This window comes from Passer domesticus, chromosome 31, assembly GCF_036417665.1.
Source record: "Passer domesticus isolate bPasDom1 chromosome 31, bPasDom1.hap1, whole genome shotgun sequence".
In the NCBI taxonomy this organism is placed as follows: domain Eukaryota; kingdom Metazoa; phylum Chordata; class Aves; order Passeriformes; family Passeridae; genus Passer; species Passer domesticus.
In genome coordinates this window covers 3,437,927-3,461,849 of record NC_087504.1, presented here as the reverse complement: position 1 = coordinate 3,461,849, position 23,923 = coordinate 3,437,927, and the positions used below count along the sequence as shown (strand labels likewise).

General features: G+C 67.4%; 2 protein-coding genes across 18 annotated transcripts; one reads left to right on the top strand and one right to left on the bottom strand.

The window, feature by feature from the left end:
* Window positions 1-157: 157 nt before the first annotated feature.
* On the top strand, window positions 158-9,304 carry MAP3K12 (mitogen-activated protein kinase kinase kinase 12). 2 transcript variants are annotated; one of them, XM_064401161.1, is made up of 14 exons: window positions 158-833; window positions 1,964-2,297; window positions 3,078-3,261; window positions 3,849-4,040; window positions 4,795-4,953; window positions 5,196-5,354; window positions 5,669-5,777; window positions 6,104-6,213; window positions 6,368-6,484; window positions 6,793-6,930; window positions 7,372-7,810; window positions 8,011-8,081; window positions 8,163-8,415; window positions 9,133-9,304. In XM_064401161.1, exons 2-14 carry the CDS (start codon window positions 1,970-1,972, stop codon window positions 9,223-9,225), a joined length of 2,352 nt encoding a protein of 783 aa, XP_064257231.1. In that variant the 5' UTR covers window positions 158-833; window positions 1,964-1,969; the 3' UTR covers window positions 9,226-9,304. The 2 variants fall into 2 exon arrangements, with proteins under 2 accessions (XP_064257231.1, XP_064257232.1); XM_064401162.1 differs by lacking the exon at window positions 158-833 and having other exon boundaries at window positions 1,295-2,297.
* Window positions 9,305-9,774: 470 nt separating this feature from the next.
* Window positions 9,775-23,716, bottom strand: PCBP2 (poly(rC) binding protein 2). 16 transcript variants are annotated; one of them, XM_064401176.1, is made up of 16 exons: window positions 23,558-23,715; window positions 21,440-21,557; window positions 21,073-21,096; window positions 20,924-20,956; window positions 20,563-20,679; window positions 19,215-19,346; window positions 18,521-18,649; window positions 18,069-18,143; window positions 16,644-16,730; window positions 16,404-16,469; window positions 15,521-15,562; window positions 14,490-14,562; window positions 14,003-14,041; window positions 13,063-13,115; window positions 12,369-12,538; window positions 9,775-10,325 (listed from the first exon to the last, which is right to left on the bottom strand). In XM_064401176.1, exons 2-16 carry the CDS (start codon window positions 21,506-21,508, stop codon window positions 10,289-10,291), a joined length of 1,146 nt encoding a protein of 381 aa, XP_064257246.1. In that variant the 5' UTR covers window positions 21,509-21,557; window positions 23,558-23,715; the 3' UTR covers window positions 9,775-10,288. The 16 variants fall into 16 exon arrangements, with proteins under 16 accessions (XP_064257246.1, XP_064257247.1, XP_064257248.1 ...); XM_064401166.1 differs by lacking the exon at window positions 9,775-10,325 and adding an exon at window positions 10,877-11,668 and having other exon boundaries at window positions 23,558-23,716; XM_064401177.1 differs by lacking the exon at window positions 14,003-14,041.
* Between the last annotated feature and the right edge of the window lie 207 nt (window positions 23,717-23,923).

The following is a 23,923-nucleotide window of genomic DNA, read 5'->3' as shown; positions in this document are numbered from 1 at the left end:
TTTCCCCCGAGAGGGGTCGGGGGACGGGGGGGGACAGGGGGGGCAATGAGGACAGGAGGGACATGGGGGACAATGGGGACAGTGAGGGGCAGTGGGGACAGGGCGGCCAGGGGGGGACAATGGGGGCAACGGGGATAATGGGGGCAATGGGGACGGGGGGGACACTGGGGACATGTAGGGCAATGGGGACAGCGGGGACAGGGGGCACAGGTGGCACTGGTCAGACTGGGAGCGCTGGGGACGGAGGGACACGGGCACTGGGAATGCTGGAATAAAACTGGGAGCGCTGGGACCCCGCACCGGGAGCCCGCACCGGGAGCTCTGGGCCGGCCCCGGTTCCCCGGGGCCGCCGGGCCGGGCGGTGCCGGTGCCGGTACCGGCGGGGGCGCGGGGCAGCGCTCCCGGTGCGGGGCCGGCCCCTCCGGTACCGGGGCCGCCCCCGGGGCAGTGTCGGGTCCCGGTGCGGAACCGCAGCGCTCCCGGTGCCGGGCCGGTCCCGGCCGGTGCCGTATCGGGGTCCCGGTGCCGGTGTCTCCGGTGCGGCGGTTCCGGTGCGGTGCCGGCATCCCGGTGCGGTATCGGGGGTTCCCGGAGGGTCCCGGGGGTGCCGGGGCGCCGGCGGGGGGGTGCCGGTGCCCGTGCCGGTCTCTCCGGTGCGCGGGGCGGGGCCGGGGCGGGGCCGTTCCCGTCGGGCGGGGCCGTTCTCGCCGCTCGCCCCGACCGCGGCCCCGGCCCCGGTACCGGCCCCGCCCGCCGGGCCCAGCCCCGCCAGCACCGGCACCGCCGGGCCCCCCCGGCTGCGGGACCCCCCCGGGACCCCCGGAGCCCCCCAGGTACCGGCACCGCGCCGGGGATGCGCGGGAGGGGGAGGGGGCAGCGCCGGGGATGCGCCGGGGTGGGGGAGGGGCGGCGGGCCCGGGGGGGCTCAGGGTCCCCCCCCATCCCCGGGACCCCCCCCAGCCCCGGGGGGGCCGCGCCCTCCCCTCCCCCATCGGCCTGGGGGGGGCTGTGGCGGGGGGAGGGGAGGGGATGCGCGCGGCCTCCTGCACGCGCCTGACCCCCCCCGTGCACGCGCCCGACCCCCCCACCCCCGTGCACACGCGCGTGCACGCGCGCCACCGACCCCCGCCCCCCCCCCGCCGTGCCCGCGCCCCCCGCGCGCTCTCGTGACCTCGCGCGCGTCCCCCCTCCCCCCCCCCGCGTGTGCGGCACCCCCCCCGCGCCCCCGCCCCCCCCCCCATGTCGCGACACGCCGCCATGTCGCGACACGGCGCGCCGGCGGGGGCGCTCTGTCGCCCCCGCGCCCTCCTCGCGCGCTGCGCTGTCGCGACACGGGCCCGGCGCTGTCGCCTGTCGCGAGTGACGCCCCCCCACACACACCCCCACCCCCGCTTTGTCCCGACCCCCCCCCGGGTCGCGCCCCCGCTCCTGCCTCAGTTTCCCCGGGGGTGGGGAGGGGGGGGAGGCTCCATCCCTTACCGGGATGACGTCACCGTGTGACGTGATGTCACCGCGGGGGGACACACGCGACACCTGGCGGGGCGGGTCGCGTCCCCCTCCCCCGCGGGTCCCCCGGGGTGACGCGCAGCCCCTCCCCCGCCCCCCCAATTCCACTGATGACATCACCGCCGGCCGCGCTGTTGCCATGGCAACCGTCCCCCGCCCCGGCGACCCCTCGTGCCTCAGTTTACCCCGCGCCGCTCGCGCGTGGCCGGGGGTGACCCGGGGCGCGCACTCGGGGGCACTTTGGGGGTGTGTGCGGGGGGGGGGGCACGCACGCGTGTAAAGGGGTCACACGCGTGTCGGGGGTCCCGTGGGCGCGGGGGGTCACACACGGGTGTGGGGCTGAACCCCGCGTTCCGGGTGCCCGGCCCCGCTGGCCGCCCCCCCATCCCGGGGGTCCCCGTTCCCATCGCGGGGGTCCCCGCTGACCGCTCCCCATCGCGGGGGTCGCCGCCCCCAGCCCGCCATGGCCTGCCTGCACGAGACCCGCACGCCGTCGCCGTCGCTGGCGCTGCCGTCGGACGGGACCCCCGAGCAGGAGCTGACCCCCACCCAGTGCGTCCTGCGCGATGTGCTGCCCGCGCCCAGCGCGCCCCCCGAGGCCTGGCCCCGCCGGGGGGGCGCGCGGCCCCCCGAGCTGGGCCCCGAGGCCGCGGGGCCGCTGGCGGCCGATGCCGCCCACCTGCGCTGCCAGGCCGGGGGCGGCTTCCTGGAGGGGCTCTTCGGGTGCCTCAAGCCCGTGTGGACCATGATCGGCAAAGCCTACGCGGCCGAGCACAAGCACCCGCCCGAGGGTGAGCGCCGGGGCACCGGGGGGCACGGGGGGCACGGGGGGCACGGGGGCACCGGGGGCACGGGGGGCACGGGGGCACCGGGGGCACGGGGGGCACGGGGGCACGGGGGGCACGGGGGCACCGGGGGCACGGGGGGCACGGGGGCACCGGGGGCGTGGAGGGCACCAGGGACATGGGGGGCACAGGGGGCACCGGGGGCATGGGAGGCACCAGGGGCACGGGGGGCACGGGGGCACCGGGGGCGTGGAGGGCACCAGGGACATGGGGGGCATGGGGGCACAGGGGGGCACCGGGGGCATGGGGGGCACCGGGGACACTGGGGGCACGGGGGGCACTGGGGCACCAGGAGCATGGGGGGCACAGGGGAAGGGGTATAGGATGGGGGGAAGGGGTAAAGGGGCATGAGGGGGTAAAGGAGCTTCAAAGCAGGGTCCAGGGGGGTAAAAGGGGTGAGAGGGACAAAGGAGGGCGTGAGGAGAAAAGAAGGGGTGAAGGGCAAAAGAAGGGGTGGGGGGGGAAAGGAGGGGTGTGGGGATCGGGGGGCTCTGGGGGTCCCTGGGTGCTCTCAGGTTGTGGGTGCCATGGTGGGGTCCTGGGGGCCGTGGTGCCATCCTGGGGTCCTGGGGGCCGTGGTGCCATGCTGGGGTCCCGGGGGGCCGTGGTGCCATCCTGGGGGGCCGTGCTGTCATGCTGGGGTCCCGGGGGGCCGTGGTGCCATCCTGGGGGCCGTGGTGCCGTGGCCACGGCGGGGGCTGTGCTGCCATCCCGCGGTGCCCGCAGACCCCTGGGAGGTGCCGTTCGAGGAGATCCTGGACCTGCAGTGGGTGGGCAGCGGGGCGCAGGGCGCCGTGTTCCTGGGCCGCTTCCACGGCGAGGAGGTGGCCGTGAAGAAGGTGCGGGACCTCAAGGAGACCGACATCAAACACCTGCGCAAGCTCAAGCACCCCAACATCATCACCTTCAAGTGAGCGGGGCTGCTGGCACCGGGGCACGGGGACGGCATGGGCACTGGGGACCTTGCAGGAATGGGGCACGCACATGGCATGGGGCATGGAGCATGCTGGAACATGGGCATGGCATGCGCATGGAATGGGCATGGAATGGACACAGCATGGACATGGCATGGGCATGGAATGGGCATGGAATGGACACGGCATGGACATGGCACGGACACAGAATGGACACAGCATGGGCATGGCATGGGCATGGAATGGGCATGGAATGGACACAGAATGGACATAGCATGGGCACAGCATGGACACAGCATGGACATAGCATGGACACAGAATGGACACAGCATGGACATAGCATGGGCATGGAATGGACACGGCATGGACATGGCATGGACACGGCATGGACACGGCATGGACACGGCATGGACACAGTGCCCAGCACGGACACAGCCACAGAGGCCACGGACACGCTGCGGGCACGGGCACCCCCGGCACGGCACGGACCAAGGCGGGCACAGCCAGCGAGGGCGGGCACCGTGCCGGTGTCCTGGCAGCCCTGGCGGCCCCGGCGGGCGCTGAGGTGCCGCTGTGCCCGCAGGGGCGTGTGCACCCAGGCCCCCTGCTACTGCATCATCATGGAGTTCTGCGCCCAGGGGCAGCTCTACGAGGTGCTGCGCGCCGGCCGCAAGGTCACCCCCTCCCTGCTGGTCGACTGGTCCATGGGCATCGCCGGCGGCATGAACTACCTGCACCTGCACAAGATCATCCACCGCGACCTCAAGTCGCCCAAGTGAGCCGGGGACGGGGCTCGGAGCAGCCCGGGTGCCCCCGGGCACGGGGCCGTGCATGGGGTGGGGCACGGTGCGGCGGTGCCGGGGGGCCGGTGCCGTGTCCTGGGTGGTGCCCTGTCCCTCCTGGTGCCCTCCTGGTGGTGTGTGTCCATGAGCTGTGTGACCCTGGCAGTGCCACTCCTGGTGGCTTCATGCCCGTGGCAGTGCCGTGCTGATGGTGGTGTCCCCTCAGCAGGACCACGCTCATGGCATTGCGTGTCCATGGTGGGGCATTGCGTGTCCATGGTGGGACATTGCGTGTCCATGGTGGGGCATTGCGTGTCCATGGTGGGGCCACGTCCTTGGTGGTGTCCCACGGCGGGGCCATGCCATGGCAGCGTTGTGCCCATGGCAGTGCCACGTCCATTTTGGAATCACGTCCATGCTGCTGCCATGTCCCTGCTGGCGTCCCATGGCAGGACAACGCCCATGTTGGTGTTGTCCCATCATACTGGTGTCCCACGCCGGTGCCATGTCCCTGTTGTCCCATTCTGTGTCCATGTCACTGCTGTCCCCTGTCCTGTCCATCATGAATGTCCCCTGTCCGTGCTGGCTGTCCCCTGCCCGTGTCACCGCTGTCCCCTGCCCGTGCCGGCCATCCCCGCCGGTGCCGTGCCGTGACCCCGTGGTGCCCGCAGCAGTTGCATGCCCGCGGCGGTGCCGTGCCCGTGCCGTTGGCGTGTCATTGGCGTGGCGCTGAGCGCGTGTCCCCAGCATGCTCATCACCTATGACGACGTGGTGAAGATCTCGGACTTCGGCACCTCCAAGGAGCTCATCGACAAGAGCACCAAGATGTCCTTTGCTGGCACCGTGGCCTGGATGGCCCCCGAGGTCATCCGCAACGAGCCCGTCTCCGAGAAGGTGGACATCTGGTGAGGCTGCGGGGACACCGGGGACACCGCCGGCTGTGCTGGCACTGGGGACACAGCAGGGACAGGCAGGGGACAGGAGACCTTGTGGGACACCAAGGACATCGGGACACTGGGAGTGACAGGGCAGGGCCAGGGGACATCAGGGACCACCGGAGCGGGGGACGCTGGGGACACCACAGCAGGCGGTGCTGAGGGGACAGCAGGAGGCCACCGCGGGTGACGGGGGCCGCGGGTGCCCGCAGGTCCTTCGGGGTGGTGCTGTGGGAGCTGCTGACGGGCGAGATCCCCTACAAGGACGTGGACTCGTCGGCCATAATCTGGGGCGTGGGCAGCAACAGCCTGCACCTGCCCGTGCCCTCCAGCTGCCCCGACGGCTTCAAGGTGCTGCTGCGCCAGTGCTGGTGAGTGCCCAGGGGACACCCGAGGGGCGCCCTGGGGACGCTCTGTGGGCACCCGTGGCACGGGGGACCCCACCACAGACGGGGCTGTGGGGCCAGCCCGAGGGACCTGCCCCGTGGCCAGGCTAGGGCAGGGGGGACCCCTGGTTGTAGTGGTGCCCCCCCGTGTGTCCTGTGCACCCTTCTCTGCCCCTGGCCCCCAAAACCTTCAGGACCCCCCCCGGCACCCCCAGCGCTCCTGCCTCCCCCAGAACCCCCTGAGACCTCCCAGCCCCCCAGGACCCCCCAGCCCCCCTCAGTGCCGTGTCCTCCCCCAGGAACAGCAAACCCCGGAACCGGCCGTCCTTCCGCCAGATCCTGCTGCACCTCGACATCGCCTCGGCCGACGTCCTCTCCACCCCCCAGGAGACCTACTTCAAATCCCAGGTACCCCCCTGCAGCCCAGGACCCCCTTCCTCCGCTACCGCAGGGCCCAGCCGGGCAGTGCCCGGCACCGCCGGAGCCCGGGACGTGCGGGGTGACCGGAGCCCGGGGTGGCCAGAGCCCAGGGATGACCAAAGCCCAGGGGTGACCAGAGTCTGGGGTGGCCGGAGCCTGGGGATGGCCTGAGCCCTGGATGTGTGGGGTGGCCGGAGCCCACAGTGGCCAGAGCCCAGGGATGACCAGAGCCCGGGATGACTGCAGCCCAGGGTGGCCGGAGCCCCGCGTGGCCGGAGCCCGGTGGCAGCGGTGGCACTGTCCCTGTGCCGCAGGCCGAGTGGCGGGAGGAGGTGAAGCTGCACTTCGAGAAGATCAAGTCGGAGGGGACGTGTCTGCACCGGCTGGAGGAGGAGCTGATCAACCGGCGGCGCGAGGAGCTGCGGTGGGGCCGTGCTGGGGGCACTGGGAGCACTGGGAAGGGACGGGGGGCAGCCAGGGGGGCTGTGGGTCGCTGTCCCTGCTGCGGGGCCGTGAGGTCGCTGTCCCCGTCCCTGTCCCCGTCGCCGGGCCGGTTGTGACGGCACGCGTGTCCCCAGGCACGCGCTGGACATCCGGGAGCACTACGAGCGGAAACTGGAGCGCGCCAACAACCTCTACATGGAGCTGAGCGCCCTCATGCTGCAGCTGGAGCTCAAGGAGAAGGAGCTGCTCAGGTGGGTGGGCAGCACCCAGACAGCGCCCCCGGACAGCTGCACCCCAAAGTAACACCCCCAAACAGCTGCACCCCCCCAAAATAACATCCCCCAAACAGCTACACCCCAAAAAAATAACAGCTACACCCCCCAAAATAACACCCGCAAACAGCCCCCCTCCCAAAGAACACCCAAAACAGCCCCCCCAGCCCCTCTGCGCCCCTCCCGTGGTCACCCCCTGCCCGTGGCCAGCCCTTTGTCCCCCCGTGGCTGTCCCGGCCCCGCTGGCCGCGGGCAGGGCGCGGGTGCCCACGCGTGGCCCGTGGCAGGCGGGAGCAGGCGCTGGAGAAGCGCTACCCCGGGCTCTTCAAGCCGCGGGTGCCGCGGGGGCTCCTGCACGGCAACGCCGTCGAGACCCTCATCAAGAAGCGCAACGTGCCCCAGAAGCTCTCGCCCCACGGCAAGCGGTGAGTGGGGCTGGGGTCCCTCGGGGGGAAAATGGGGGTGCCGGGGATTTGGGCTGGGGGGCACGGACATGCAGGTCCAGCAGGGCGGGGCGTCTGGGGGCCTGGATGTGGGGTCGTTGAGGGGGCTGGGAGGACGGCGTTGTTTGGGGTGGGGATGTCCGGGCTCTTTGGGGAGGGGGGAGATGCTCTGGGTGTGCAGATGTTGGGGGATCCGGATTTGGGGTCCTTTAGGGGGCTGGGGGTGTCTGGGTGCTTGAGGGGAGAAGCGCTCCGGGTGTGCAGACGCTCGGGGAGCTCGGCGTGGGGGTCCGGGGTCCTTTGGGGGAGTTCGGGAGCACGCCGGTGTCCCGGGAGGAGGGGGCTCTTCGGGGCTGTGCGTACCCCGGGGGTCGCGGTGCCTGGATCCCCTCCGAGCCCCTCCCGTGTCCCTCCCGTGCCCAGCCCCGACATCCTGAAGCCGGAGGTGCTGCTGCCCAAGCTGGACGCGGCCATGGCGCAGGTGGCGCTGCCGGGGTGTCCCAAGGGTCCCCCGTCCCCCGGGCGCAGCCGCCGGGCCAAGGGCCGCCACCGCAAAGCGGGGCCCCGGGGGGGCTGCGGGGAGCCGGGACCCGAGGCCGGGACCCCCCGGGGTCCCCCCGCCACCGCCGCCAGCCCCGACATCCTCGGGGGCACCCTGGAGGCCGCGGGTGCCCCCCCGGCCACGGTACCTGACGCGGGACCCGAGGGGGCGACGGGCACCCAAGGGTCCCCCCCGCCGCAGCCCCCCACTCCCGGGGAGCCCGAGCGGGAGAGCGGGGCCGGCCGGGGGGGGAAAGGGGGGGCCGGGCAGCACCTCACCCCCGCGGCTCTGCTGTACCGGGCGGCCGTCACCCGCGGGCAGGTGAGACCCCCGACCCCCGCGTCCCTTTGTGTGTCGGGGGGGACCCCAGGGCCGTCCCAGAAGTGGGAGGGGGATGGATTCCATCCGGGGAGGGGGCGTCAGGACTGCCGGGTCCCTCGCGGGGTGGGGGGCGGGCCGGGACCGAGGGTCCTTTCCGAGGGTCTCAGGAGGACCCCGACACCCCCTCCGTGTGCCCCCAGAAACGGGGGGTCTCGTCCGAGGAGGAGGAGGGCGAGGTGGACAGCGAGGTGGAGCTGCCGCTGCGGCAGAGGTGGGTGCGACCCCCGCTCGGGGACACCGGGGGCTGCTCCGGGGGGCTCGCAGCCCTCACGCCCCCCTCGGCCCTCCCCAGGTGGCCCCCGGGGATGAGCAAGCGCCAGTCGCTGTCCACCTTCAGCTCGGAGAACTTCTCGGACGGGGACGGCGACGAGGGCCACACGAGCGAGCCGTCGCACAGCGCCACGCCCGACGTGGGCAGCACCAACACGGACGAGCGCCCCGATGACCGCTCCGAGGACCTGCTGTCCCAGGGCTCCGAGATCCCGCTGGACGCCGCCCCGCCCGACGGGCCCGCCCGCCGCAACGGGGGGCTCAGCCCCACCAAGGTGATGCCCCCACCCAGGGGCACCCCCGGGCGCCGTCACCGTGGGGCGGGGGTGGCAAAGGGGAGTCCCTTTCCCCCAGGAATGGTCCCCATGGGGTGGGGGGCCCCCGAGACCCCCAGATGGGGTTAGCAAGTGGAAGGGAGATCTACAGGGCTCCCTGGGAATGGCCCCCAGGGGGTGGGGGTCCCTGAGCCCCCCAGAGGGGGTTGGCAAAGGGAGGGGGTCCCTCAGGAACGGTCCCCATGGGGTGGGGGGCCCCCGAGACCCCCAGATGGGGTTAGCAAGTGGAAGGGGGTCCGCAGGGCTCCCTGGGAATGGTCCCCATGGGGTGCGGGTGGCAAAGGGAAGGGTTCCCTCTCCCCCAGGAATGGTCCCCATGGGGTGGGTGGGGGTCCCCTGAGCCCCCAGAGGGGGCTGGCAAAGGGAAGAGGGTCCACAGGGCCCCCCAGGAATGGTCCCCAAGCCCCCCAGAGGGGGTGGCAAAGGGAGGGGGTCCCTCTCCTCAGGGATGGTCCCCATGGGGTGGGGGGGTTCCCTGAGCCCCCAGAGGGGGTTGGCAAAGGGAGGGGGTCCCTCAGGGATGGTCCCCATGGGGTGGGGGTCCCTCAGGGATGGTCCCCATGGGGTGGGGGTGGCAGAGGGAGGGAGGGAGGGAGGGAGGGGGTCCCTCTCCCCAGGAGCGGGGCCGGCCTGTCCCAGCCCCACCGCTGTCCCCAGGTCTCCGAGGACTCGGACTGTGACAGTGCAGAGCTGGACCACTCGGGCAGCGGCGAGGGGCCCCCCCGGCCCACAGCCCCCCCGGGCCTGTGACCTGCGAGCCCCCGCGCCCCCCGCCCTGCACTCCTCACTTGTACAGCCCCAAATATTTATATAAATATCTATCGCTCTCTCCTGCGCCTCTGCCTTGGGGGGACGGGAGGGAAGGGGCAGGGGGGTCGTGGCCCCCCTCTGTTGGTGTGGGTCCCACTGGGAGCTGCCCCCCAGCTCAGACTGGGGGAAATGGGGGCACAGGGACGGGGTTTGTCACTTGTCACTCCTGTAGGTGCCTGGGGATTTAGGGGGAGAGCAGAGAGGGAACAGAACCCACAGCGCGTTCCCATTTGAGGCCAGTTGGGAGGGAAATGGGAAAGATCCCCCAAAAATTCATCTGGAGGGACAAAGTTCCCTCCCCAGGACTGGTTCATCCCATTCCAGTGGGACTCCAAGACCCAACTGGGCCAGACTGGGAGCACTGGCTTGGTCCTCCATCCTCCCAAACACCAGCTGGGGTGGTTTATCCCTCTCCAGAACCAAACTGGACCATACTGGGAGCACTGGGAAGAGCCAGGGGGGTTTCAAATAAAGACTGAGACAGGCAGATCCATTAACCAAAATATCCTGCAGGTTCTATTCACAAGGAAAAGCTCCAGTCCATCTTTTTATTCAGTTTTTTTTTTGAAAAATTTCCTGACGTTACAGAACTAAACTGAAATGTTTTTTTTTCTTTTTTTTTTTTTTTGTTTGTCTTCCACTCTTACATTTCATGACAAAAACAGAAACTTCATGAGCCGAAAAAACGGGGAAAGGAGGGGAGAAGGTGCTGGGGGGGGGGGGTGGGGAGAGGAGAGAGAAGCTTTATAAAACTAAGATTTGGGGTTCAGCAATTTTAAGAGCTGAACGAAGGAATTAAAATGCTTTTAATTTGAGAGAGGGAAAAAAAAAATATAACCCCGAAAAACAGAACAAAAACGAAAAAACAAAAAAAATTGAAACAAACTGAACCTGGTGAGTGGCGCGAGGCTGGAGGAACCGAAAATGTACAAACTAGTTTAAAACCTGGGTCGGTGCTAAGGGGCCGCAGATGGATGGCGAGGCGGGGGGGTCCGGGGCCCCCCTAACTGCTGCCCATGCCCCCGGTCTCCGAGGAGAGCCTGCAACGAGAAAAGGGCGTCAGAGGGACCCCCCAGCACCGAGACGGGGTGGGAGGGACGCCCTCGGTGGGGGGGACAGGGGAGCCCCGCGGGGGGGGCAGGAAGGGGCCCCCCGGGGGACCCCCCCCCTCAGGAGGGGTTTGCACAAGCAGCCAGGGAAGGGAGGTGCCCCCCGGCCCTGGAACGGCGCTGGGGGGGTCTGGGGGGGTCCTGGGGGTCTGGGCTGAGCGTGGTGGGCTCTGCTCTGAGGGTTTGGGGAGGGGGAGATCCACGGGACCCCCCCCAGGTGGGGCAGGGAGGAGGCAGCGGGGAGGGGGAGTGCAGGGAAAGGGGGGGCACCTCCAGCAGGGACCCCCGGGGCAGCAGGGCACACACAGACACTGCACAGGGTCCCTGGGCCAGCAGGGACCCCCCAAGGGCAGCCCACCCCCCAGGCCCGCCGTGGCGGCTCCGGGCTCGGCCCTCGCTGAGGTTTGGGGGTGTGGGTGGAGGGGTGGAGACCCCCCCAGGCAGAGGGGACCCCCGCTGCGGCACAGATCTACCAGAGCAGATTCTCACCGTGGCAACTTTATTACAGGTACAGACAGTTAAGAGAGGACAGGTGAGGCCCCCAGGGCACCGGGGATGCAGTTCCCCCTCCCACAAAAAAATCACAGAGTCCCTTCCCTCCCTCCACCCCCCTATCCCACCCCAAACCCCACAGCTGCACCCAAACTACTCAAAAAAAAAAAAAAAGGGGGAAAGGAGGAGAAATGGAAAAAAATTAAAAATAACAAGCAACAACTACAGGCAGGCAGAGGAGGAGTTGTGACCGCTCACAGGACAAGGGGACACAGTCTCTCGGCCGGCAAGAACAGCTCTGCTGCTGCCACGGCAGCGCGAGCTCGGTACAAAGGAAAATTAAAAAAACCCCAAAAAAGAATTAAAAAAGAGGGAAAAAAAAAAGGAAAAAAAAAAATCTGCTGTTCCAAGTCTCCTCTCCGGGGTCCTGGTGCTGCCACCCCCTGGAGCAGCCTCAGTACGGGGAAAACCTTTGCTTCTCCGCTTTGAGTTTGTTAGTGACACAGGGCACGGCGGGCGCCGCGGCGCCTTTGGCCGCAGACACGACATTTAGCGCCAGGAGAGGGACAGGTTTCATGCCAAGCAGACTGGAGACACAAGGGGCGGTCGGAAGAGGGTTGGGGAGGCTGGAGGGTGCGTCGGAGGCCCCCGCGGTGGCGAGCGAGGGGGTGGTGGTGGAGGAGGAAGAAGAAGAAGGGGTGGAGGGTTGAGAGAGGTTGATGCTGAGGTGGTCAGGGATCGTGACGGAGGCTGCCTGGGAGGAGGGTTTAGCGCTTTCTAAACTGTAACAGAGGAGAAAAGGAAAACAACAACAAAAAAAAAAGAAAAAAAAGAAAAATAAAAAAGAAAAAAAAAACACGGGTGTGGGTGGGAGGGAAGGAACAGCACAAAATGCGAAAAAAAAGCACAGGACAAACAGCGAAACGGCGCAGGAGCCGAGCTGGGGGAGGAGGACGAGGGAGGGAGGGAAGGAGGGAGGGAGGGAAGGGATGGTGCTGCCAGGCCTGGCCCAGCTGCACAGGAACCCCCACACCCCCCTGAGGATCCCCCGTGTGCCAGGAAGGAGCCGAAGTCCAGAGAAAACCACCAGCAGCTGCTGCTCTGCGGGAGAGGGACACAGCCCAGGGACCCCCCAGCCCCTCTCAGCCAGGAGATGGCACTCCCAGAACAGGGGACACGGGGACACAACGGGGCAGCCCGAGCCAGGGCCCAGAGCAGAGGCAGGTGCTGCCAGCAGCACCAGCAGCTCTGGGATGGCAGCATCCCACACTCGGGACTGGGCTGGGCAGCCCCTCCTGGCACCCCTGAGGGTGGCACAGCAGAGCCAGGCTCCCCCCAGCCCCATCCTCACCCTGCAGCATTCCTGGAGGGGACGGCAGCGGGAAAAGGGACAGCAGGCACGGGGAGGGGACAGGGAGAGAGGACAGCCCTTCCCTCATGCGGGGCACGGGGAGGGAGCAGGGCCAGGCCAGCGGGACTCACCTGACATTAATTAGATACTGGGCCAGGCTGATGCTCGCTGCAGATCCAGTTATGGTCACCTGCCTGTCAGTAGAGCCTTCCACGGGGTTGGCAATCTTGATCTGAGCCCCGGACATCTGACGGATCTCGTTGATCTTGGCGCCCTGACGCCCGATGATGCAGCCAATCAGCTGGGAAGGGAGGGACAGCAAACGGGGTTAGCTCGGGGTTAGCTCGGCCTCATCCTGCTCTGGCACCTCCCAGGGGGACACAGGGGAAACTCCTGCAGGGCAAGGGCCTGCCCAGGGCAGGAGGGGAGGACACTGGCCTTGCAGGTGTCCAAAACAAAGGTGAGGATGTGGCCCTTGGGGACACAGCTCAGTGGTGGGGGGACAGTTGGATGTGGTGGCCTTAAAGACCTCCTCCAACCTCAACAGCTCCACGATGATGGGATTCCTGGGAGTGGGGTGTTAGTTGGAAAAGAGGGGGTTCAGGGATTGAAAAACGGCCTTTTTGCCTTGAAGGTCACTGGAATGGGGACAAAGGACATGGTGGCAGCCAGAGTGGCCTGAGGAGGTGGTTTGGGATGCAGCCAGAGCCCACCTCAGTCTCAAAGGCATGGACAGTGACCCCAGAGCCCCTGAGAGAGGGGCAGACCCTGGGGAGCCAAGGGGCAGCCACCCCCCACCCACCCCAACCCCCCCGGGATACTCACATCATTTGGAATGGTGAGTTCATGGGAGGTGGTTTGGGCAGAGGCATCCAAACCTGCTCGGAGACAGAGAGAGGGGGCCCAGGTGAGGGTGGGGGCAGCTGGGGGGTGCAGCACCCCAAGTGCTGCAGGGTTCAGGCTGCCTGGGAGGGCTCTGAGCAGGCGGGGAGGGCACAGCAGGCTGGCAGGTTACTCCAGACCCCGCTGCTCCCCACCCCTGCCTCCCTCTCCTTGCTCGTCCCTGGAGCTCTCCCCTCTGTGTCCCCTCCCCGTGTGGATTCTCCATCAAGGTGGGACAATCCCAGAGCAGGGGGCTGGCACTGGGGGGCTCCAGCCAGGCACTCGCCTCCGCTCCCACTCCGGGTCCGGCTTTCAAAGGCCACAGCTCCCCTCCTCCTCCTCCTCCTCCCTGCTGCCCTGCAGGGCCATGCTATGGCAGGAGGCTGCTCACACCCCACACGGGGCTGAGCCTGGGGCGTTTAGAACACACTTTTCCACCTCTCCCCTTTCCCAGCTCGCTCCCTGCAGGAGGGAGCGGCGGCAGGGCGGCCTCGAGCCCTCACAGCGGGGCTGTGGCACGGGGACACAGCAGGTGACACCCAGTGCTGTCCCCCGACTCCCAGGGCAGCTCCAGCTCCTGACAGCTCCAGCTCCTCCTCAGCGGGGGGCTGCTCCCCTCTGTGTGTTTTTTGGGGTGGGGAGGTTAAAGCTCAGGGCCCACAGCTCGCTGGGACAGCCGAGCCTCCACCCAGCCCTGCTGCTCTCCACTATCCAGCTGTGCTCCAGGGCCCAGGCAGCCGAGCCAGGCTGCACCTCCAGCCCTTCTGGGGCTCCCCTCAACCCCCTTTCCCCCCATCCGGGCAGCATCTATCAGGGAGAATGAGACCCCGGGCAGCATCAATACACAACAGAGTAACTACAGATGGTGTGTTTGGATCATTACCCCAATAGCCTTTCACCTCTGCAGAGCTGGAGTCAACGCCTGTTAAGATACAAGTCACAATGAGTTTGGCTGTCTCAAGTTTAGAGCCCCAAATGGGTAATTTTGATTTTTCTTGGTTGTTTTTTTTGTTTTTTTTTTTTAAGGTGGCTTGGTTTGTTTCAGCCATCTTAGCAAATCTACAGCGAATTTGGTACGACCAGCAGGCTGCTTTAGGCCTGGAGTAGCCGGAGGGGAGAGCGGGTGCTGCGGGCAGGGGTCTCCCAGTGCTGGCAGAGCTGCGAGGAGTGGGCACCGGGGGGGATGGATGGATGGAGGCCCTGTCCCTGCGGCCCCCAGACACGTCACAACAGCAGCAGTTACCTGGCCGGGCCCGGGCAGTGCTTGGGGACAGGTTTGTGTGAGCATGGCCCCCACGCAGGAGCCGGGAGCGGCCCGGGCTGGGCTCCGGCCGCGCGCGAACGCACACGGAGAGAAGGAGTTTCCATACCACTGAATCCAGTGTTGCCATGAGACATTGGAAAGTGTGACTGTTGCATTGCCAACTGGTGCAGCTTGGTCAGCTAAAGGAGGGAGAAGGGAAGAGAGGGAGAGGGAGAGAGAGAGAGAGAGAGAGAGGCTGGCGTTAGCCATTTCCCGGGGCCGGGGGCCAGGAGTCACCGCGCGCACCCGCACGGCCGCGGCCCCGCCGCCCACCCCGGCCCCTCCGCGCTGCCCCGGCCCGGCCACGGCGGGCTGGGGGCCGTGCCCACCCCCCTCGGTGCAGCAAGGGCTGGAGGAGCGCAGGAACAGAAGCAGAGAGGAGCGGGAGGAGGGAGCAGTGCCCGTGGCACGGCGGGGAGCGCGGGGACCGGGCGCGGAGCGCGCTCGGCTCTGCTGTGCCAGCCCGGCTTCCTCAGAGCCCCCGTTCCCCCGTGCCAGACCCCCCTCGCTGCCCTACAGGTGCCAGGAGCAGAGAGCAGCCCCTACGGGATGAGGATGGGTGCCAGAGGATGGAGGTGTCCGACAGCGCTGGCCGCTGCTGGGATGGTCCCTCCGGGCTGGGCCGGGTCCAACCCCCCTCCCCGACTGCCACCTGCGCCCACTCGCTGGGCCAGCTGTCCCCTGCCCCGGGAGAGCCACCGTGACAGAGCCACCGTGTGCTGGCTGGGGGGGGCGGTTCTCGTGCCAAATTGAGGGGGGGGCGGGGGGGCAAAGGAAAAGCCAGAGCTGGTGTGAAATGCCAAGCCAGGGAGAGGTGGGTTTGGAAAAAAAATATAATAAGGAGGAGGGAAGTGTCAGAGAGGAGGTGGGGGAGGAGCCAAGGAGAGATCTGAGGCCGGCTGAAGCTGGCTGCAGGAGGGCCGGCTGGGGGGGGGTGAGTGTTTCTTTGGGGGGGGAGGTTCTGGGAAGCTCAGATCAGATCGAGTATTCAGCCCCAAGCTGAGCCAGCTCGAGTGGAGAAAGCACGGAGAAAATTTTTGGAAGGTGAGGGAGGAAAAGGGTGGATTTCAAGACAAGAAGTTGTAAATAAAAACTTACATCTGGCTGTGGAATGGCATACTGTCCTTGAATGGTATAGGCCTACAAAAGGAGGAAAACAGTCCTATTAACAACCATCGGACAGCCACCCAGGGACAGACAGATTTCAACTAGCCAGGAAGTCAGAGAGCCAAGGTGGAGAGTTCTCCGGGGCGAGGGAAGTGGGGCAGGAGAGGCGGGGACGGATAAATGCTGTCACAAGCAGTTTCTAGGCTGGCGGTTACTCGAATTGGCCTGACGTGGCGGGTACGGGGAGGGGGTGGGCAGAATCGGTGCCGTCCCCCCCCCAAAAAAAAGGTGGCAGACAAAAAAATAAGGAGAAAAAAAAAGAAAAAAAGAAAAAAAGGAAAAACGAAAAAACCAACAAGAGAACGGCTGGGATCTTGATGAAGATGTTATGGTGTGGTGAGTCCGACAATGCTGCTATCCCTGCGCCCCCGCACAGGCAGGGAGGATCCAACGCCCCCGCCGGCCCTGCTGCTGCTCCTGGCCCCTCTCTGCCCCGGCCCGGCAGCTCCCCCGCCTCCCCTCCCACCCCCAAAAAAAAAGTTTGCCCCGTTCCGAGTCCTCTCGTCACTCCACACGCCTAGGACAACGTCGCCGGGCAAGCTACAGGTCAGTGCTGGCGCTGGCTACCACTGCTCACACGGCCCAGTGCTCGGAGGGGAACGAGGCGAGGGCCTGACCTGCCACAACTCCGTGTCCCCGAGGTTACAAGGGACAGCCACACACTTCAGATTCCTCCTGAAGCTACCCAGAAAGGGCGAGGCACTGGCTGGGGCCTGGCTGGCTAAGGTTTGGGGAGGTCTGGGGGGGCCGGGCAGGTGGGGGCGGGTGGGAGAGGAGGGGGAGAGGGGGGTACACAGCCTCACTTCCAGGTCACCGGAAGAACTGCAGCCCAGGCTGGAATTGGCCCAAGTTCGTTGCCATGCAGTGGCTGCCGGGTGGCCTGCGTGAGGAGAGGTTGGTGGGCTCAGAGTCCAGTTCCCAGTGGACAGGAGTCCACAGCACAAAAAGCCACCGTTGTCGGTTTTGGGGGACGGGGACAGGGATGCCACCCTTGTTGGCAGTCTCAGAGAGGCCAAGGATTGAACGGGCCGTGGAGACTGAACTCCCCTCTCACCTCCTGAGGTGGTCCCTCCAAGTCAGAGTTGAGGCACATGGATGGGGCGGTGTGGGGGTAGCTCGCACTGCCGCTGCTGTACCTGTCCTGTGGATAAATTAGAGGACTTCAGTCTCCAGGGCTGTCAATCCGAAACCTTTCGCTAACACCAAACTCAACATCCACATTAGCTCAGTGCTGATCGAGGGCTCGCCCTGCTCTACGCACGACTCTGAGCTGCGAAGACAGAGAGCGCAAGGCCCACCGGGAGCGGGGCCCGGGGGCTGCTGCGGGCCTGGGCCGGGGACGGGGGCGGAAAGAAGGAAGGGGGAGAAGAGGGGCAAGGGGAGGGAAGAGATGCGTGGCTGTGGGAAGCCTGCTCCTCACTGCTCTAACGGGGAAGGCGGCCGGCTCCCGCCCGGGGGTCCGCAGCTGCGGCCCCGCCGCCGGCCGGGGCGCGGGGGCTTCCCCCGGGGTGCAGAGCGGCGGGAGAAGCTGTCGGGGAGGCGGGAGGGGGGGCTGACCGGGTTCAGGTGGGGAGGAAGAGGCAGGGAGAGGGGTGGGGAGGAAGGGGACGGTGGCAGGTCCGTCCCCAGAACAAGCGGGGCTGGGAGGGGGGAGAGCAGAGTCAGGCCTGGCTCTCGGGGAGGCTGGCGGCAGCTACACCCCTTCCCTGACCCCCTTCCCTGCCTACTGAGGCCCCCACTGACAAAGCCAGGCCCTGCCCACCCCGAGGGGCGTCCCTGGCAGCAGGAAGGCAGCAGGAAGGCAGTGTTGTCGCCGTGGTTTCTCCGAGCGTTGGGGCAGCCCCGGGGGCGCAGGGTGGGAGCAGCTGACCCACACCTGGGCCCGTTACAGCAGACAGGATGCCAAGGGACACCTGTCCCCTGTAAGGTGGCCCAGGGCAGGGCTCGGGCCACTCCCCAGCTCAGCGCAGGAGGGACTAACACTCAGTCACCTGGCACTACTCCTGTCTGACACCCTCCCCTCCTGAGAGACTAAGCCTTTGCGCACCCCAACCCTACCCACGGCACAGGCTGAGCCTTTGCCCCCCGAGAACCGGTGGCAGAGAGCAGAGAACCCCAAACTCCAGGCCAGCCACCCACAGGAGGTCACAGCGAGTCCTTGGAGCCAGCCCGAGGCAGAGGGGCAGAGCCTGGGTTAGGCAGCTCGGCCCCATTCAAACCCCACTGCCGCCACCACACTGGCAAACGGTTTTATTTTGGCCGGTTAATTCCAGGAGTGTTTTCCAGCACCCTCTCCTCCCAAATCGGCCCTTTTCCCTGCTGCCCTCCCTCAGCAGGGGGAGGAGGCCCAGCGGAGCCGCTTGGGGCCGAGGGCACGGCGTGGGTGACGGGCACGCGGAGCGGCCGGGGCGCGCTGGCAGCTCGGTACGACCCCCGCCCCTCCCCACCCCGCACCCCGGGAGCAGAGGAGAGCCCTTACCTGGCCGCCTGCAAAGATGACAGGAGAGCTGGATGGCTTGGGTCGGTACGGGATGGTGACACCCTTCGGGGGAGACTGCGTGACAGGCAGAGAGGGCAGGTCAGACACGGAGCACAGCTGGCACCGACAGCCCCCTCCCCACAGCCCCGGGGCTCTGCTCTGCACTCCAGCTGGCCCTCTGGCAGCCCAGGGCAGCGTGAGTTCTTCCTCACCCTGGGCACAGGGCCGAGGGAGGACACCCATGAGCACAGCAGGGCCGTGGGTGACACCGTGAGCTGCTCTCGAGGCCCTGCTCGACCCCGGTTTTAAGCAGCTCCGAGCCTCACCTGGATGAGGCTGTAATCCCCAGCTATCCCTTTATCCCCGACCAGCTCTTTTCTTCTCCCTCCTCAGCATTTCCACCCTCCAAGGGCAGCGGGATCCCCGGGGACAGGCCCAAGGAGGGGCCCTACCTCAAGCATGACGACGCAGATCTGTTTGACGCACTCGATGATGGACTGTGGGATCCCAGCAATGGTGATGGCTCGCTCAGTCGAGTTGGGCAGCATGTCCCCTGCCACCTGGACCTGTGCCCCCGTGCTCTGCCAAGTCGAGGGTTAAAAATAGCCCGTCAGACCCCGGGCAGGGCTGAGACCTCAGCGACGAACCCCGTGCGTGGTTATACATAGCCAAAACTGCCCCCCAGCTCCTCCTTTCCCCCAAAATAAAGTCCTCTAATCCCAGCTGGATACAATTCGGTCACCAGGAGCCTGAGGCAGCAGAGAGGGACCTGGCCTCAGCCTGTCCCTGTAACCCAAGCCAAGCCAGTCTCCATGCCAGCAGAGTTAATCCAACAGCACCCAGTGCTAAATGGCATGGCCAAGGGCAGAACTGGCCTGGAGCCCATCTCCCTCTCCAAAATCTGGGAAAAGGCTGGGGAGAGAGCAATCAGGAGCCATGGGAAGGGGGGAGCAGGAACCCAGGCTGTGAGAGACAGTACTGGGCAGAGAAGGGTGTGCCCTGAATCTCAGTTGGCCAAGCACTAAAATACAGGCAGCACCAAAAACTCCCAGTGATGCCACATCCCTCGGGCAGAGACAACACAGGGATGTGCCCTTGGGGAGACCTGAACCCACCCGTGGGCCCCCCAGGCCGGGCACCACGCACCTCTCGGATCTCCTTGATCTTGCAGCCTCCCTTGCCAATGAGGGACCCGCACTGGCTGGCGGGCACCACAAGCCGCAGGGTGACCGGGGGCCGGCTGGCAGCTGTGCTGTTGGTCATGGAGCTGCTGATGTCCTGCGAGGAAGAGGAGGTGTTGAGGGCTCAGCCCTGCTGGAACGGCACGCGCTGGGGCCGTGCCTGGCACAGGGACAGGGAGGTGACGCTGGCACCAGTGGCCTAGGCCAAGGTGACCTCGGGGCTTTCCCAGGACTTCCTCAGCAGCCCGGAAAAAAACACAGATGTATTTTTGGGAAGCAGCATCCAAACTCTGCTGCCGCAATGGAAATGGGTTTAGGCACTGGCCCAAGCTGGGTCCCACCTCAGCCAAGCAGGAACCGGTGCTGGAGGGGGACAAGGGACTGGGCAGGGGGGGGCTTGGGGACTCCACGGCTCCAGGGTCAGCACGGAGCCTCCCGCTGCACCAGGGATCAAGGCAGCAGCTCCGGGAAAAACAATCCCGGCGCCGATTACAGCGGTCATGTGCTGGCAGGGGGAGGGGAGGCACAAGGCCAGGGCTCAACTGACCTACTAAAAGCAAAGCTTCAGCTCCAAGGCCGGTGCCCAGAGCGCTGCAGAGCCGTGCAGCCCGTGGAGGGCTCCGGCTCCTGCACTCGGCACAAACAGCTCCAAGCCCTGCAGCCTCTAACACTGCAGTGAGAGCAGGGGGGTGTGGGGCACAGCTGCCAGCACAGGGTTGTTTCTCCCTGGGTAGTGGCCCAAATCTAAAGGGAAATAGAAATTGTACCCCCACAGGCAAGGTGAGGGCCACAGAGCTCTGCCCCATACCAGGTGAGGGGCACTCCCAACTCCTGCTCCTTCCAATGTGGAAACCTCGACATCACAGCCCTGAGCAGGCTCTAACACCTGCAAGATGCAGATTATCTAGCAGCAAAATCCCCCCTGGAAGTCACTGATTTAACAGGACCAGGGAAACGAGGCAGCTCCTCCAGCCCCACACAGCTGCAGCCCCAGCTCCTCCTTGGCAGGGCTGGGGAGAGAGCTCAGCCCTGGGGTGTACTGGGAGCAAGTGGCACCAGCACGAGCAGAGCCAGGGGGATTCCAAGCCCTGCTCTGCCCCTCGCCGTGGGCAAGAGTCCCTGTGGGGCTCTGGCTCCAGCACTGCCTGGACCTTGCCCCAGCGCAGCAGCGGACAAAGATCGGGGCCAGGCAGGGGAACGCCGGCTGCCCGTGCGGAACAGCGGCCCTGGGCCCCCTGGGGCCCATCCCGGGGTCAGCTCTTGCAGAGAGAAGGGATAAACGGGGCAGCGACTGCAGGGGGCCGTGGACACACCTCTTCCAGTTTGTCAATGATCATCGCAAAAGCTTTGAAGATGGCGTTGGTGGGTCCCGCCAGGGTGATGATCCGCTCGGGGCAGTTCCCTTCCGAGATGTTGATGCGAGCTCCGCTCTGCGGGGAGGCAAACGCCACCTCAGCGCTCCGGCCGCACGGGATTCCTCCGGATCCCCCGCCGGGGACAGAGCCCTCCCTCCTCCTCCTCCCCTCCCTCGGCTCGGGCAGCCATCTTCTCCTCCTCGGCTTCCTGCCGCGCCTGCCCACAGCTCCCGGCATTCCCCGCGCCGCCGCGGCCGCGCTGCCTGCGGAGCCCGCGCCAGGCCCGCCATCCTGCCCCGCGCCCGCAGCCCGCACTCACCTCCTCTCGCATCTTCTTCACCGACTCGCCTTTCTGTGAGGGACAGAGAAGGGAGAGAGGCGTCAGCGCGGCGCTGGGCACGAGGGAGGCAGGGAGGGGGACGGGGAGAAGGGTAAAGGGAGGGCTAGGAGAGTTTGCTCCTCACTTACCTTCCCAATGATGCTTCCCACCTCCTGGGATGGAAACAAAAGCACCGTTAGTCAGCGTTTTAAAAACTCCTGGAGCCCCAAGCCTAAACTCAGCTCTTTTCGCAGTCAAAACAAGCTCCTGAGCACTTGAGTTCTGCCCCTCAGATAACGGGGGTTTATCCCAGTTGTGCTGATCTTGCCCCCACCTTAGCTCCCATCGGGTCGTTCTGCCCCCCCCAGTAATCATTTTCTTCTCCGGCTGCACCCAGGACCTGCCCAGGCAGCAGCAGCACATTCCTGGCCCCACAGCAGCTCCAGGAGATGCCCCGGAGGCTGCCAGCCCACCCCTGCCAGCCAGGGCTGCACGCAGGGCGCCGGGAACACGAACCTTTCCGTGCATGAGTAGCCGGATGGTGAGCGTGACATTGAGACCCCCTTCGATGACTCCGGTGTCCATGGTGGGCAGCGCGGGGTCGGCTCAGGCTGCGGCAGCGCTCGGGCCTCGGCTGGGGGGAGAGGGGCTGGGTGAGCGAGGGGCTCTGCCAATCCCCCCTAGCCTGTGCAGGCAGGATTCCAGCCTCCCCGTGCTGCTTCACCCCTCCAATCGCCCCCTGAAGTGTTGGGATGATCCGTGGTGGTTTGGATCCTCCTCCAATGAATTTCCAGAGCTGAACTGGCCCGATCCCACCCGGATCCAGCAACTCTTGGGGTCATGAAAGTCCTGCTCAGCCCCTGCCTCCTCCCAGCCCTGCTCCTTGCAGGGGCTTCTCTGAGGGACGACTGAATACTTCAGGGTGACCCCCGGTAGCACTGGGACACAAACGGTTCCTGGACACAACTGGGGATGCCGAGGGGGCACTGAGGACTAATCGTGGTCCCTACAGGTCCGGGGAAGCTGCTGCTCCCTGAGAGCCCCACACTTTTCCCAGGCCAAGTCTTCCTGCAGCTGCCCGATGGGAGCGGGCACCCCAGTGCTGGGGGTTTGGCCCGCTGGGCAGCCGGGATTAAGAAGAAAATAAACCCCATCCACGTTCCCGAGCCCGTGCGGGGCCCCTCGGAGCAGGTTCCGAGGCAATTCCCTCAGACCCAGATAAGGCCACATGAGCGCACGATCAGGTTTCAAACCACCTGAGTCGGCAGCGGTTGCAAAACAGCCCGGCCGGCCCCAGCCGAGCTTTTCAAGGGAATCCGGTAAATAAACTCCTATTTGTGCCACCGCTTCTGCCCCATCAAAGTTTAACCATGGCCGAGGCAGGCGCGGGGCCGCGCTGCCTCGCTGGCACCGCAGGTTTTGCCGCGGCCTCCATGAGCCCAGCCCGGCATTCCCCGCATTCATCCCGGCTCGGGGAGCGGAGCCCGGGATCGCAGCCCCGACAGCGGGGCGAGGGCAGAAGGCAGAACGGGCTCCGAGCCCGCTCGTCCCGGGGACAAAAGCGGCCGGGCGGCCCCGCCGGGGGTGCCGCGGGCCCGGGCCGGGCTCCTGGCGAGGCCGCTCCGCAGGGAAACTGACCCGAGCTGCGCCCGGCCCCGCGCCCGATCCCCCGCCCCAAAGCCGGGGACACGGCTCCGGAGCGAGCCCGGCCCTGCGGGGGATGGGGGGAACCGGGCCGGGGGGAACGGAGCGGGGCGGCTGTCCCGGAGCGACCCCGGGGCCGCGAGGGAGCCCCCGGATGGGGCCCGATCACAAGGCGGGCTCGGGGGATCCCGGGCCGGCGGCTCCGAGCGGGACCCGGAGCGCGGCGGGGGAACCGGCCCGGTGCGGGGACAGCGGGCTCGGGGGGGAATGGGCCTCTGCAGCCCGGACCGGGCCGGGCGGCACCGGGCCGGGGCTCCGGAGCCGCTCGGAGCGGGGATCAGCGTTCCGGGGCGGGCAGGCCCGGGGGGAGGATCCGGGCTCGCCCGTCCGGGCGCCCCCTTCCCGCTCCGGCGGGGGGAAAACAACAGCGCGGGATGGCGGAAAAACCGGGCCCGGGCGGGAAAAGAAAAACTCCTAAAATAAAATTTAAAAAAAACCCCAAAAAACAAAAAAAACTGAAACAAAAAAAAAAATTCCAAGATTTAAACTCCAAGAAAACGGAGTAGAAAGAAAAAAAAAAAAAAAAACCACCCCTGGGGCCCCCCCGCGGGCGGCCCGGGCGGGGGGCGGCGGCGCCATGTGACGCACGCGGCGCCCCGAGCCCCCCCGGGCCGGTTCCGGCGGGCGGGGGAGCGGGGGGGCGGCGGGAGGGGGCAGCGGCCGCCCCCGAGGCCCCCGGGGCCGTTTGCGGCCCGGCCGGCGGCGCGGGGCGCGCGGGCCGCACAGGCCGCGCAGGCCGCGCAGGCCGCGGGCGCCGTGAGGGCGCGGCCGGCGGGGGGGCGGCGGGGGTGCCGCGCCAGGGCCCGGCCCGGGGGGGATCGGACCCGGATGGCGGCCGGGGGGGCGCGGGGGGCGCGCGGGGAGGGCCGGGGGGCGGCGGTGGGGGGGCGATGGGGGGTGCGGGGGGGGGGGGCGGGGGGTCGGGCCTACCTGTGTCGGCGCCGGTAACGGCGTTGGGCGAAGGGCGCTCCGGGCGGAGCGGGAGGAGGGAGGGCGGGAGGGAGGGGGGGGGAGGCGGGGAGGGAGCGCGGCGGGCGGGCGCGCGGGATGGCGGCGGCGGCGGCGCGGGCGCGGCTGCTCCGGCTGCGGCGGCCGCGGGTCTGGGAGGGGGCGGCGGGCGCGGCCCGATTTACACCCGCCCCGACCCGGAAACGCACCGCGCGCGCGGGGCGGGACAGAGCGGCCGCCGCCCCGCGCAGCGCCCCCTGGCGGCGGGGAGGTCCGGAGGGGACTGGGGGCATTGGGGGGCAATGGGGGGGCACTGAGGGAACTGGGGGTAACGGGGAGCGATTAAAA

Excerpts from the sequence above, each read along its gene's own strand:
- MAP3K12 (XM_064401161.1), top strand. The coding sequence starts at position 1,970 with ATGGCCTGCCTGCACGAGACCCGCACGCCGTCGCCGTCGCTGGCGCTG. Across the intron at positions 5,778-6,103 it reads AGACCTACTTCAAATCCCAG|GCCGAGTGGCGGGAGGAGGT; the intron begins GTACCCCCCTGC and ends CCTGTGCCGCAG. Across the intron at positions 8,416-9,132 it reads GGGGGCTCAGCCCCACCAAG|GTCTCCGAGGACTCGGACTG; the intron begins GTGATGCCCCCA and ends CGCTGTCCCCAG.
- PCBP2 (XM_064401166.1), bottom strand. The coding sequence starts at position 21,508 with ATGGACACCGGAGTCATCGAAGGGGGTCTCAATGTCACGCTCACCATC. Across the intron at positions 21,097-21,439 it reads GGCTACTCATGCACGGAAAG|GAGGTGGGAAGCATCATTGG; the intron begins GTTCGTGTTCCC and ends TTTCCATCCCAG. Across the intron at positions 16,470-16,643 it reads TGGAGGGACCACCTCAGGAG|GCCACCCGGCAGCCACTGCA; the intron begins GTGAGAGGGGAG and ends CTCCTCACGCAG.